This window comes from Myotis nattereri, assembly GCF_964212035.1.
Source record: "Myotis nattereri genome assembly, chromosome: 1".
In the NCBI taxonomy this organism is placed as follows: domain Eukaryota; kingdom Metazoa; phylum Chordata; class Mammalia; order Chiroptera; family Vespertilionidae; genus Myotis; species Myotis nattereri.
Window position 1 is genome coordinate 207,202,364 of NC_138075.1, and position 14,705 is coordinate 207,217,068.

The window sequence follows — 14,705 nt, forward strand, 5'->3', positions numbered from 1 at the left end:
TGCACAGGTGGGGTCCCTCGGCCTGGGTGGTGATGGGGGCTGTCTCACCCAATCCCGATAGGGGCCGATGGGGGCTGGCCGGGGAGGGGCTGCGGGAGGGCTCCAGGGTGTCCGGCCCTCTTGCCCTGTCCCGATGGGCCGGATCCCAGCAGCAAGCTAACCCACTGGTTGGAGCGTCTGCCCCCTGGTGGTCAGTGCACATAATATCTGACAGTATTCTTGGACCTTATTAAATTATTATACAATTCTGGTCAAGTGATCAGACACTTAGCATATTATGCTTTTACTAGAGGCCTGGTGCATGAATTCGTGCACAGAAGGGTCCCTAGGCCTGGCCAGCTGGGGCCTTCCTTTGTTCCGTGCCGCCCCCTGGTGGTCAGAGTATGTCATAGTGAGTGATCAAATTCCCGAGGGGACACTTTTCATATTAGCCTTTTATATATATAGATTATATAGGGTTTTAAACATGCATTTTCATTTGATAATATGTTTTGAAGATATTTCCATATCAGGACATTTATACAGATTTACTTTATTCATTTTTTAAAAAAACACAGAGATTATGATACAATAATAGTTGAAACTGCCTTAGTGTTTCTAATTCCATTCTCCTCCCTTCCCAAGAGTGGGTTGCTGAGTCTTAATGTTTGCCAAATTGCTCTAGAAAGTGCTGTGCCAATGTAGACCCCTACCAGAATTATATAATAATTTAATAAGGTCCAAGAATACTGTTAGATATTTAAAAATTTTGGCTATCTGTAAGGTATTAAATGGTATCTCATTGTTGTTTAATTCACCTGATTGCTAGTGAGGTTGAAGATCTTTTCAACTGTTTATTGGCCATTCGGTTTTCTTCTTTTGAGAACTGCCTATTCATTCATTTATCCCCCAAACAAATGCTTATGCATGCCTAGTAAGTAATGGGCACTATCTAGATACTTGAAATATTACCAATGCAAAAAATAGAGAGGAGATGCCTTCTCCCACCGAGTCTTACATTCTAGATTGAAGGGAGACAAACTGATAAACAGCAGAAATAAACTCTATAGTACATTTAAAAGTGCTAAGTGCCCTGGGGGGAAAAGTCAGGTAAAGGAATATGGGGAGTGGGAGGTGGGTTAAAATAGATGGTCTCATTGGAAAGAGACAATTGGGCAAATAATTGAAGGAGATGCAGGAATTAGTCATTCAGGGATCTGGGAATAGCATTCGGGCAGAAGAGCAGCCAATGCAAAAACCCAAAAGCCAGAGCAGCATGCATGGCACATACAAGGAACCATAAGGGCGTCCGTGTGGCTCGGAGTGAGCAAGGAGAGCACTAGGACAGAACATCACAGTGGTAATGCCAGGCTGGATCACACAGCCGCTGTGAGCACACTCAGCGACATGAGGAGCCACTGAAAAGTTTTATCAGAGGAATGACGGAATCTGAGCTCTATTTTTAAAGGATCACTCGAGTAGCTGTGTAGAAAACAGAATGTAGGGGAAAGGAATCAAAGGAAGGAGACTGGTTAGGAGTTTCCTGCCTTGGTAACCTAGTGACATGGTGATGGCTTACATAATATGCATGACAGGTAAGGCAATGAGTTCTGCTTAGGAAATATAGAATTTTAGATGCCTTTATAAAATTCAAGTTAAAACATGCTAATAAACTGATGCCTATAATGTGGACTTTTTGTCACCATATGGAGTAGCATCTCACGCTAATTAAGTCACTGAAAACTATAAAACCAAAGTCATTCTTCCTGATTTTACTTCCACTTTGAAGAGTCTAACAAAACTTTTGGGACAGAGTGTTAATTAATTTTGAAAGGCATAAAAAAGCCTTTGGGATCATAATAGTGATTAACACTGAATAATGAGATATGGAATTATCAGAAGAAAAATGACTTGTTTTTTTATTAAATAGCTCTTTTTTCTTTTTCTTATGTCAAGAAATAATACTTCATTTCTGTTAAAACCTTTTGTTCCCTAGCACCAATGATTTTCATATTTCTTGGAGATCAGCAAACAAAAGTTGGGATAACTGCAGTTATTTAAAAATTCTTAACAGTTTTTGCCATTCTATTTGATCAGCTTTTTTGCTTCTGAATACCCACAGCTCTAATTCCCACTGAATTTACTTCAAGTTATTTAGTACATAGAATTAGGTAGGGTGAAAGCTGCTTATAATAACTGAAATCTATGCCAAACAATACTGACTGATCTGAAGCTACTGTGTTTTGTTTTTGTGTTTCTACAGAGGGAAAGTGACCCTTTGGGGTCATTTGATGTATAATAATTTCATATGCACCGTTTTCTTTGCAGAAATTCCATGAAATATACCCCTTCCCCAAAAACATTCTATCCTAACAGTCAATTGGAATTAGTTACCACAATATGATACTGTTATAATAACTTGGTTATTAAATAACAGGAAAGGAATTAAGGGAAGACTAAATAATAAAGGCATGCCATTTATACAACCTTGCTAGGAAGCTGCAATTAACATTCTCCAAGTCTGTTCCCCACAGATCGCTGGGGGAAGGGACTGGACAATAGATGCTTGCCCAGTAAGGTCTGGGAGCTATGGGAGATGTTTACCTGTCAGTCACACTTGGGAACTAGTCAGTGGCCAGAATAGGTGTGGCCACTGCAAGGGTGTGAAACCTGAATATTTAAACTCTGGGACAAAGGAACCTCCCTCTTGCCTCTCTCTCCTGCTGCTCTGGGCTGATTCCTGTTGCAGGGCGCCCGGGTCCTCTGCATTGGACAACATGGCCCACAGCCACGTGGGCTCTGTAAATCTATAATGGATTAGCAGACTTTAACTTGCCTGATGTCACCTGACCCAGCTCCACCATGGAATGGACACTCTGGACAGTGGCCCTGCTTTTGGCTCTGCTGGAGCCCCAGCTGCACCTTTTTCAGGACAGGGTTAAGGGGTAGGGAGGGGACTTTGCAACCCGAGAAATATAATTCCATGCCAATAAAAACCATTCATTCTCCTGTGGGGGCCTCTGGAAATGCTTATTCCAGTGGTACCCCAAGAACCCCACTAGTGTCAGGGAAACTGAACTCACTGATTTCTCCTGCAACAAACATACATAACTAAATCATCAAGAAAATTTTCACACACACAGAAATTTAAAAAACAGTTACCTATGAGCTGGAATTCTGCGATCACCAGCAACTAGAATTACATCACATAACTGTTTATGTCTCAAATAGTTTTCCATCTTTTTAAATGTTTGCTCAGCATGATTAAGGGCTTGGAAAAATTCATCTGATGAACATGGCTCCATAGTATGGCAGGATGATAATGTCTGACTACTATTGGAAGTCCTGAAAAGAAAGAGAACACACATTTTGAAATATCACTATTACATTAAAAAGATGTTTTCTAGCGAGTCCCTTTAAAACCTTCAAATGTAATAGAAATAATTGATGCTACCAGTCAATAGTAATGTATAATCATTCATTTTTGTCTTTTAAAATCATATGTGTGTCTTGTAAGCATTGTGAGTGAATGTGACATCTGTTAGTTAACAGCTACACATATTCTTTGTAGTTTCTGTTTTTGAGGTCTCTTCTCTGGTCAACACAACATCTCTGTTGAAAAAAAACGCAAGTGTTTTCATATTAATAGACATTCCTCCTAACATTATATGTAGGTGTAAGAGATCATTTTTTGAAGTAAGGAAGGCAAATATAAATTCAAGTCATTCTTTACTTAAAAAATGGGTTATGTTCAATAGCTCATTTATAAGATGTGTAAAATATGAAATTATCATAAAAAACCATGCTATAAATAAGTTATTCGAGTCTCTGCTCAGTCTTCAAAAGTTCAGATAAATTATAACTTATATTGCAGGTTAAAGGACTTTGACGGCCTAACTAAAAAATTATTTGAAATTTCCAAATTATAATTTGAAGAGTATGAGTTCTGTTTTCATACGATTTCTTGATGGCAAAAATTAAAATGATTAGGATTAAGAATCTATATATATATAAAAGGCTAAGTGACCGACCGTCCATCCATCCGACTGACTGACCGGCCAGTACATATGACACACACTGGCAATTTAAAAATAAACGTTGACTTGCGCATGGGTGATGCATATAAAGCTCTTGCTGGTGCCAATCGTACGTGTGTGTTTTGATCTGTCATTACCGGTCATGAATTTGGTTGACACTGCTATTATAGAGAAAGGGCGAATAGCGATATTAAAATATTTCTTCTAATTAATTTCCTTTCAATGTGCATGAATACGTGCAGTGGGCCACTAGTGAAATAATAAATTCATTACCTTCCCCCTGTCCTCCAATATCTCTTTTCCACAATCACTTGAATTAAGCAATTAACATATGTTGGCTATGCAATTAACTATAAAACTATCAACTGTGCCATAACTAAGTTCTCATTTCTCATCAGGTTCATTTTTAAGGATTTTATGATTCTGACAAATGCTTTGTTGAATCAAGTCTCACTATATCTTAAGAGAATTTCTTAATATAAATATCTAATAACCTTATTTAAAAAATCACTGGATGTTTTAAAGTAAAGGGAACTGAAGCCAAGGAGATTAAGTACCTTGCCAGAGTCATAGAATTTGTTGGTGGCAGAAACAGGGCTGTCATACAGACTGCTATGTGTTCAACAAAACAGCTTTTTCTTTTCCTCCTGGTAATACTATAGCTAGACTACATTTCCCAGCCTTTCTTGCAGATAGGTATGGACTTATGATGGAATTAACTGTCAACCCCAGGCTAACGTGGCTAAGAGCAGGTATGCCTTTTCCTTCCTTCCTTCCTTCCTTCCTTCCTTCCTTCCTTCCTTCCTTCCTTCCTCCCTCCCTCCCTCTCTCTCTCTCTCCTTCCCTTCTTCTCTCTCTCTTTCTCTCTCTCTCTTCCTGAGTTGAATGGACCTGAGAACTCAGATGAAGGAAGAGGTAAAATGTACTCAAATAAGAACACTCCCATAGACTGTACTCATGGAACTCTGACATTGGATTGAGATATAAGCTAGCAGTGCCTGACTAATACATATTTCTACTAAATCCTCCCAGCCCAGTGCATTTTCAGTGCCAAACAAATATGGGCCCTAAAAAAATGTTCTTGGAGATAACTGTCAATAATAATAATGAAGGCAAAATATATATTTTCTAGAAAGGATGTACTGTATACTATGAATATTATTAGTGTGATGACCTGGAAAATCCAGTATTATATACTCAACTTTACATTTAAGATCATTAACATAAAAATGTATTGAGAAATGAATATCTATATGTTGCTTACACAACTAAGTGAGAATTAGAATCTAACAGAAAACATAAACAAAAACAAATAATGGTAGCTTTGATGAATAATAATTTGAAGATTTAAAACATTTTTAATAGCACATAATTTGTTTTATTCTGTCAATATACTGACAAATGATTATGAATATTAATAATCTAAGGATGAGAGAAAATTAGAAAAACTAATTTTAATAAGCTACAAATCCTTTCTAGGACAAGATAAAGTGAAGTAAATAAATCAAGTTCTTTCCTAGGGTTTCTATATTTTGTATTACATTTCTTATACTTTATATTACATTCTCAGAAATCACTAGAAAATGAATTTGTTGATGATTGGTTTGGGTGGACACATGATCCAAACAAGGCCAATCAGAATTAATCTCAAGATGTTTGTTGATGTTCTTTAAAAAGTCACTCTCTTCCCACTGAGTTTGCTAAGCTGATAAAAAGAAAACTTGAAGCTGCTAGTGGCTTTTTTGCTGTCACATGAGAAAATGCCATCACAAAGGAAAACAGAATCTAGAGAGAGAGAAAAATAGATTTCTGGACTTATTTGAGTATCTGGATCCGGCCAGATGTCTGAAGCTAGGCTCTGTTCATGGACTCTCAATGTACTTACATGAAGCAAAAGTTTCTAGCTTTTGCTTAAGTTAGTTGAACTGGACTTCGGTCTTTTTCAAACAGAGTCCAAATTAGTATTTATATTAGGGCAAAAAAGCAGGTTGCAAAAAAAGTATGTAACAATAAGATTCAGATTTTTATTCTAAAAACACAGTTGTTATTGTGTATGTTTAGAAAATATACTGGAAGTACACTTCCCCAAATTGTTAATGATTATTTTGGGGTGGCAGGGAAATCAGTTGTTTGCATTTTTTCATTTTTGCCTACTCTATTTTCCAATGTCTCTGATAAAAATATGATGCAATATGGTAAAAAAAAACTAATTGAAAAATTAAATCCAAAGAACTCGGAAGAGTTCTATTCAGCTGTCTTCACCTCTTGGACTGCTGATTTTAACCCCCAAACAATTCTTCACTTGTACAACAGTAGTGAGTTTTAGCTGGACACAGCTACACACTCAGGTAGAGAATACATTTCTGAGCTTCTTACAACTAGCTGTGGTCAGGGGACTGGGTTTTCAACAATGAAATGTGAGCAGAACTGATATATCTAACTTGTGATATTTGATTAATGCCCTTCTTTTCAGTCTCTGGCCTTTCCCACAGGCTAGAATGCAGAGGGGAACTGAGTAAGCTTTGACCATAAAGAAAGGAAGACACAATATGGAAGGAATCCCAGTCTCTGAGTTGAAGCTGTGAAGCAGAGCTACCTAGCTGCCCTGGGCCACTTGCCATCTGTTAGGTGGCAGAGAAATAAACTTCTATCTCGTTTGAGCTGCCGTATTTCTGAAACTTTCTGTTATAGCATTTTAACCTAATCTCTAATAATATACTCCCTAAAGTTAAATGACCAAATTATAGGGCAATGTGCATACAAGTGTATATGTCATGTGTGATTGCTTTCATGCCTAATACATATAATTCTAAAAATGTATAAAAGTAAAATATAATAAGTGACATAAAGATAGGTTCTTCTGCCTTAACATTTTAGAATTACAAAGGCCAGCTGTGCAACTGTGGTGCCTATCCTTTTCCCTAAGCTGTTGCTTCAGCTTTCCCAGCAGTTCTAGGAAGAATATGATTCCAATAAATTCTTATTCTATTTAAGTCAGTCAGTCAATGTCAGTTGCTTAAAACTAAGAATGGTGATTGATATAGCATACAGATAGGTATTAGGGGGTTCATGAACTCCTTGAACTATATACAAAATATTTCACACACACACACACACACACACACACACACCAGTGTTTTCTGGGACGAGGTTCCATAGCTTATGTCAAGGGAATCTCTATTATGACTTGGGTATATATGTATGAGGGAAGACCATGCCATATATCTGTCCTAGATACAAGTATATTATAGTTCAACTTCTTTGCCATCTCTGGAAACAAAATACTTTACATGTGGAAGTGTAGACATTTTTTAATTTCAAACTGAACCAGAATTAATAGACTTGTTTAAACAAAGAGATGTAGAGACAACAAGAGGGTCAAGACAATGGAGATAGCTCTGGAGAAAAGCTGATTATTATGAAGATAACCCCTTGCTGGGAGAGAAGGAGGACCTAAATGCCTTCAGGCTGAGTCAAAGAATAGCAAATCATCTTATCAAGAAATAGACTTCCAGGATATCTGTAGTTGAAACACAGAGTAGCAAGTAACCAAAAAGGTCTGCTGACTGGATAAAGGGTTATGGCTGTGTCAAGAGAATATACCTGTAAGCCAGCCTGGTTTGCCATTTTCAAGAACCAGGCTAAGAAAATTAACTGGGGAGAGAAGGTGACACTGGTTAGAATAAATCATTAACTATTATGTTAATGCAAGTTGAAAAGGTGATTAAATAGTCACAGAGAACTGCCTACTGGTATGGAAGCATGAAATCTACATATTAATTGTTTGGGCTCAAAATGCAGCTATTTCCAAGTGATCAAGGTCAATACCAGTGGTAAGTCAAGTTGGTAGCGTGGACTAAAAGGGGCCACATGCTATCCTGACTAGCTAGCTCAAGGACCGCCTGTGTGGCGACCTTATAAACCCAGAGACCTAAACTAACCACATAGGATGGTCTGAAATGAAAACTTTTTAAATTAAAATAAGTTTATGGTGGGTAGTCATGTCCTAGGCTGGTATCTTTCCTGACAAAGGTCAATCTTTACCTTAACTGAGGCTGTTGTCTTTTTGCATCTACAGTAACGTATTGTTGGAATGTCAAAGTAATTTTCCTTTTACTGGATCCCTCAAAGCACAGGCACTGTTTTGTGGAGTCCACAAATCCCCTCACTGTTATTGAGTTAATCGTTGACTGTTAACTATCCTCCACCCACCTAAGAAAAAAGATGTGTCTACCATTTTACTTTTTATCCAATCCCAGAATTTCTCCTCCTCTTCCGCTTTGCTTTCTCCTGCCTCTCTAATCCATCACCAATGGATTTCATGTAATCCACTTACATCTTCTCTTTTGATTGTAATGTATAAAATAAGGTGTAAAACTGCCATTCTCCAGAGCATTATCTCAACCCATTGTGATTTTGCTTCCCAGCATTTGTCAACATTTTGGCTCAAATAAACTCAGAAAAATTCTTCACAGGCTTGAATGTTTCTTACATTGACAGTAGTATGCATCTTTGATATGATGTGATGAAAACGGTACTTTGTCCCTGTGATCTTCCAAGCTCATAACCCCAGTCTAATTATGAGAAAAACATCAGACACATCCCAATTGAGTAAGACATTCTACAAAACATCTGACCAGTACTCCTAAAATGCTGAAATAATAAAAAACCAGGAAAGTTACTGGGCTGGTGTGACTCAGTGGTTGAGCACTGACCCATGAACCAGGAAGTCACAGTTCAATTCAGGATACATGCCAGGGTTACTGGTTCAATCCCCAGTAGGGGGTATGCAGGAGGCAGCAGACGATTATTCTCTCTCATCATTGATGTTTCTACCTCTCTCTCTCTCTTCCTTCCTCTCTCTGAAATCAATAAAAAACAAAACAAAAACACACAATAAGGTAAGTCTGAGAAACTGTCACAGCCCAGAAGAGACTAAGGGAACATGATGGACTAAATGTAACAATGTGTTGCCTGGCCGCCCGGCGTGGTCCAGTAGTTGAGCATCGACCTATGAACCAGGAGGTCACGGTTTGATTCCTGGTCAGGGCACATGCCAGGGTTGCAGGCTCAATCCCCAGTAAGGGGCATGTAGGAGGCAGTCAATCAATGATATTCTCTCATCATTGATGTTTCTATCTCTCCCTCTTCCTTCTTCTGAAATCAATTAAAAAAAAAAAGTAACATGTTATTCTGGATAGAATCCTGTAACAGAGAAAGGATATTAGGTAGAAATTAAGGAAATCTGAGTAAAGTATAGACTTCAGTTAGCAATAAAATATCAATATTAATTCATTAATAATAAGAGATGCACCATACTAATAAGGTAATAATAGCAGGGGAAATTGGGTGTGGGGTATATGTGAACTCACCATATACTATCTTAACAATTTTTCTATACACCTAAAACTGTAATAAAAATATAAAATTTGTTTTTCTTAAGAGTAGTTTTTTTTTTAAAAAATATATTTTATTGATTTTTTACAGAGAGGAAGGAAGAGAGAGAGGAAGGAAGATGGGAGAGAAACATCGATCAGCCGCCTCCTGCACATCTCCCACTGGGGATGTGCCCTCAACCCAGGTACATGCCCTTGACCGGAATCGAACCTGGGACCCTTCAGTCCGCAGGCCGACGCCCTATCCACTGAGCCAAACCGGTTTTGGCTTCTTAAGAGTAGTTTTATTTTACTTATGATCAAGTTACTTAGGCTTTCTGTGCCTCATTGGCCTCATCTGTAAAGTTAGAATACAGGATGGGGAAAAGGAGGTTTACAGTTGTGGGTATGAAAAACTGTTTATTCTTGTACTATTATTTATTAGTTATTATATTATTTTCTATATGAAAAACTGTAAACCTACTTTTGCTCCTTCCTGTATAACAGGAACAGTCTCAGAAATCTGTTGTGAAGACTAAATGAGTTAATATACTAAAATGCTTAGAACACTGATTCACGGATAGTAAGCACCAGTCAGTATTAACTGTATTACTTTATTATTAGAGGCCTGGTGCACGAAATTTGTGCACTTGGGGGGGGGGGGGGCGGGCAGGTGTCCCTCAGCCTGGCCTGCGCCCTCTTGCAGTCCAGGAGCCCTTGGGAGATGTCCAACTGATGGCTTAGTCCTGCTCGGGAGTGGGCCTAAGCCAGCAGTCAGACATCCTTAGCGCTGCTGCAGAGGCAGGAGAGGCTCCCACCACCGCCGCTGTGCTCAACAGCTGTGAGCCAGGCTCAGGGCTTCTGGCTGAGGGGCGCTCCCCCTGTGGGAGCGCACTGACCACCAGGGGGCAGTTCCTGCATTGAGCGTCTGCCCCTTGGTGGTCAGTGCACATCAAAGCAACTGGTCGTTCTGCTGGTCAGTCGATTTGCATATTAGCCTTTTATTGTAATAGGATTTTTCAATATTTGTAAAGTACAGTAACATTTTATGCATATTGACTAAAAAATTGTCTGACATTAAAGTCTAACTTTACAAACAAAATTTGAAGTGATTTCCCCCAATTAAAAATGTCAAAAATTACAGAATTTCAAAGCTGCCAAATCAAGGGAAGTGTAAACTGTGTTTGTATTATGGTCACATGGTGGGCTACGTGTAAACCTTGCTGACCCTGTTAAGAATTCATGAGTTAAGCTCTTAGGAACCTATAGTTCACATGAAACGTGACAACTCTATTACATAGGGTCTAAAATTCTCATGGTGTAACAAAAACTAAAGTTTGTATTTTAATACCAAAGTAATGATTTAGATGACTTCCATGGAGAAAAGGTGGCTAGGTTATAGACCCAAGATCAAAGTTAAAAGAAGAGGAACTTTTAAATCATTTAGATCTGTGGCAGCAGAAACTACCAGAAGCCAAAGGCTCAGGCAGATACTTCTCCTAGCCATTATACAACTGATCAAACATATTAATAATGTAGGCTGCCTCCTAAGTCCTTATGATTCTGTATATGTAAAGCCACTCAGTGGTCTTCCCTTTTTCTAATAACTGAAAATTTCAGTCTAAGTTTTGGGGTCTAAATAAAAAATATTACTGCCTAAATAAATTCTCCATGTATCATATGTATTTCCCCATTGTGTCTTTAATATTTTAAGACATCTATAGTATACTTAAATAAAATGTTTACTACATATTTTCTATTATTTGCAAATATTGTATAAGAAAAAGAAACATTTTCAAGTTACATAAAAAATTTGATATCAGTGTAGCTTCTTTTGACATTAACAGTGATAGTTTTTGATTTGTTTACAGAAGAGCAACCACCTAGAGAGATGCTCACTTAATCAAAAAGCTAGGGCCAAATAAATGTATCTACCCTTATAACAAAAATCAAAGACTCAGAGCCAGAAGACTATAAGAAGATGTGAGAATTAGATATATTTAATCTAAAAAAAAAAATGAAGAAGTAAAAGTATACACACAAATGACATTTCTAACATCTAGATGTTTGTTTTATCCTTTTTTTGCAATAAGGTGTTAAGATAGAAATTTTAAAGCACTGAGAATGTTAAATTTGACATATTCCCCCTTTATATCTAAAAATCAGAGACATTTTAAGTACATTTTATTTTTGAAAAAGGTATTTTAGAAATAGTTTGGTTAAAGCAGATGTGAACTGTTTACTCCCACTTTATTATTTACTTTATCAATCTTCTTGACTAAATTTTTTTAAACAATGATATTTATTTTATATTTTTAAAAAATGTCATTTTCTTATATTTACATCTCCTATAAATAGAAATATCAATTTTATAGTCTTGAAGTATGCATATAGCAATCTCAGTAAAAGGCAATCTTTTTCTTTTACAATGAATATCCCAACAAGATGTTATTTCAATATGGATACTAAAAAATAGATTAATTTAATTTCAGTAATCATTAGTTATGCAAACTACCTTTGTTGTAAGGAAGTAAATTACAGTAACCAATGTGTGTATAACCTTTCCAAGACTATACATGTATATAAATTTCATTCATACATATGTAAAATCTCTCCAAGTAGTAGATACATGTTAAGATTTTTATAATTTATGCTGGTAAATGAATGGTTTGTCTAATTTTGTTAAAATGTTGACACATTGCATTGATTTTTAAATGGAAAGATGATTACTCTTTGGTTTCCCACAAAAATGATAAGCCTTGAACCTTTTACTATATAAATTATTCTGCTATGGCAACAAGTCTCAAAACAACCACCAACTCCCCCCCCCCAATACCACCCAAATTCCCCCCAATTGAACAAACAAAAAAACCCAAAACAATAAAACCACATTAACTCAATCGATCTCCATATTAAAATTATTAGTTTCCTCTAATCTCAAGATAATGCCAAGTCACAAACTAATTCAAAAATTTTAAAAAAAGAAAAATTAAAAAATTAAATATACTAGTTATCTATGTAAAGATATTCCCTTCTCTCCATTACACAAATGATAATAGATGATTAGTCTATATTTATCACTATTCCGACACCACAGTTTATAATTCAATATTCTGAAGGTTAGAAGGGAAGGCAGTCAATATCCCTAAGTAAGATTTATTTGGTGTTTTTTTTTTTCCCTAAGTAAGAGATATTTGAATATAAGAACTCATTTTGTCTCCATCTCCTACATTAATAATCAACATACAAATTACAAGTGTTATCAAAACCTGCAAAGGGTTTTAAAAGAAAAAGAATCCATAATCAAACTAAACAAATGATAAGCTATGTATGCCTTTAAATATTTTGAAATATTTGAGTGTAGATGAAAAGAAAGGTGACTTTCATGTTCTAACTTGTTACATAATATTGTACAGTAGTTTATACTAGTTAATAAGAAAATCCATTTCAAAGATAAAATCAGGTTCCAAGGATGAATATGGATAAAGTCATTGTGAAATTACCGATGTTTTATTTTCTCCCCTCAAACTCATTTTCCCTCCTTCTTGCCCCCTTTCACCAGCTGACCACAACTAGCCCTCTACATTCCTTTAAACTCTCCTGAAGGAATGTCCCTCATTTCCCTAAATAGCACAATTTTCAGTGAAGTGAAGGTAACAGGAATTAGTAGCTGTCATCTTAGAAAGAGACATGTTACTGTATTCTCTGTATTAGTCTGGAGAGCTGCAACATAGACAAGACAAAGAGAAATAACCATAAAAAAAGACTATTGACAACTACATGGTGTAAAAAAATTATTGACAACTACAGTGTTATCTCCTTATAAAACCTTTCATTTTCATTAAGATTTTACAATGACTCTCTATAATCTGTTGCAAACTAAAATGTCATAAAAAATGTATACACTAGAAATGTCTCCAATAGTTTTGCTATGATTAAGAAAGGTAAAAGAATGAAACAAACTGCAAGGCAATGATGTATAAAACTGTTATTAATATTCTTTTCAAGGCAGAGCCAGATCTATATATGGAACACAAGATTATTTTTAAAAGAATGCTATTTGTTGTCTTTATAATTTTACAGAATTAATATTAGAATATTCTTAAAACCTAGCAAAAGTCCCACATTTGCATACCAAGATATTCTATATGTGTATGTACAAGGTACATACATATATATTCATAAATTTTAAATAATACTAAGTTATCTTAAAACATTATAGAGAATATACCCCACCCCCCCATTTCTAACAGTAAGAAAATCATCGACCTGCACGAACTGGAATCAGATTCATTTTCCTCTTCACTAGTGCCATCATCCACTTCTGGTCTATCCAGCCAGTGTGCACCGCCACAATCTTCTGCTGTAAACTCAAATGCAGGGACTTCAGAGGTGGATGCCATTGGCCAAGAAGGTGAACTCTGAAAATCCAGTTGGCTGGACCTTCGGTAACCAATTGAAGCCAGAGGCAATTGTAGGCTACATGGATCTAAAAACTTTCTCCCACCGTTTGCTCCAGTCTGTCCTCGATTCCAAAATTCTCCCTGCTGGCTGTCAACTGTAGGATTAGGAGATGATGCTTGATGGCCAAACCACCTCCATCTGATTTTCAAAATCTGCTTCACATCAAACTCTTTACGAGAACCAGACATCCTCAGAGAAACCAAGTGATCGTCTAGGCAACGGGCAAAAAGCACTGCACACAGATCTGTGCATCCAACCAAGACAAGAGAAGTATATGCCCTGCTGTACACAATAAACAGATTGAAAAGAAAATAAATCACATTCACATATATATCTCCATTTACTTTTACACCACGATGTCAGATTATAAAGAACAAAGGATAATGAATAAAGATGAAACACGGTGGAACATTCCGTTCAATCAGAGCAAACTCATCCACCTATCCTGAAGCAGCTAGCCCACTTTCCCCTGCTCTCCTTCCCCATACTGACCATTAGCTCTCACAAACACTGACAGCATTCATTAAAGCCCTTTCAAATGCAGAACACTACCCCCTTTTCTTAAACCACAAATGACAGGAAGCACTACCCCTCACAGTATCAGTCTCCGCTGCTTAGTGTATTAACTCTTTTATTGCTGAAACAAGACATTTATTCCAGAGCATTTTCCTTTGTACTTAAAAATCACTGTAAAACTAAAGTGCCTCTATTTTTACACAAAGTTCCTACATGAGATGGCACAAAAGAATAGTTTTTAAATAAGCATTTTTTCAATTAGACAAGTTCTAGTGGTTTTTCAAGCTGTGCTCTTTGGATGGGGGATGAGGAGGGAGGAACGGAACAAAAGGTG

The 14,705-nt window shown here is 36.8% G+C and overlaps 1 protein-coding gene across 2 annotated transcripts in view; it reads right to left on the reverse strand.

Moving 5' to 3' along the window:
• KLHL5 (kelch like family member 5) overlaps positions 1 to 14,397 on the reverse strand; it is a 53,260-nt gene extending 38,863 nt beyond the window's left edge. The window contains exons 1-3 of one of the 2 annotated variants that reach the window (XM_081098953.1): positions 13,661 to 14,058; positions 12,406 to 12,504; positions 3,142 to 3,324 (exon numbers count right to left, since the gene is read on the reverse strand). In XM_081098953.1, coding sequence (XP_080955079.1) covers positions 3,142 to 3,324; positions 12,406 to 12,504; positions 13,661 to 14,043 — 665 coding nt within the window. In that variant the 5' untranslated portion in view covers positions 14,044 to 14,058. Of the gene's footprint in view, positions 1 to 3,141; positions 3,325 to 12,405; positions 12,505 to 13,660 lie in introns of both variants that reach the window. The other variant, XM_081098952.1, reaches the window with a different exon arrangement.
• Between the last annotated feature and the right edge of the window lie 308 nt (positions 14,398 to 14,705).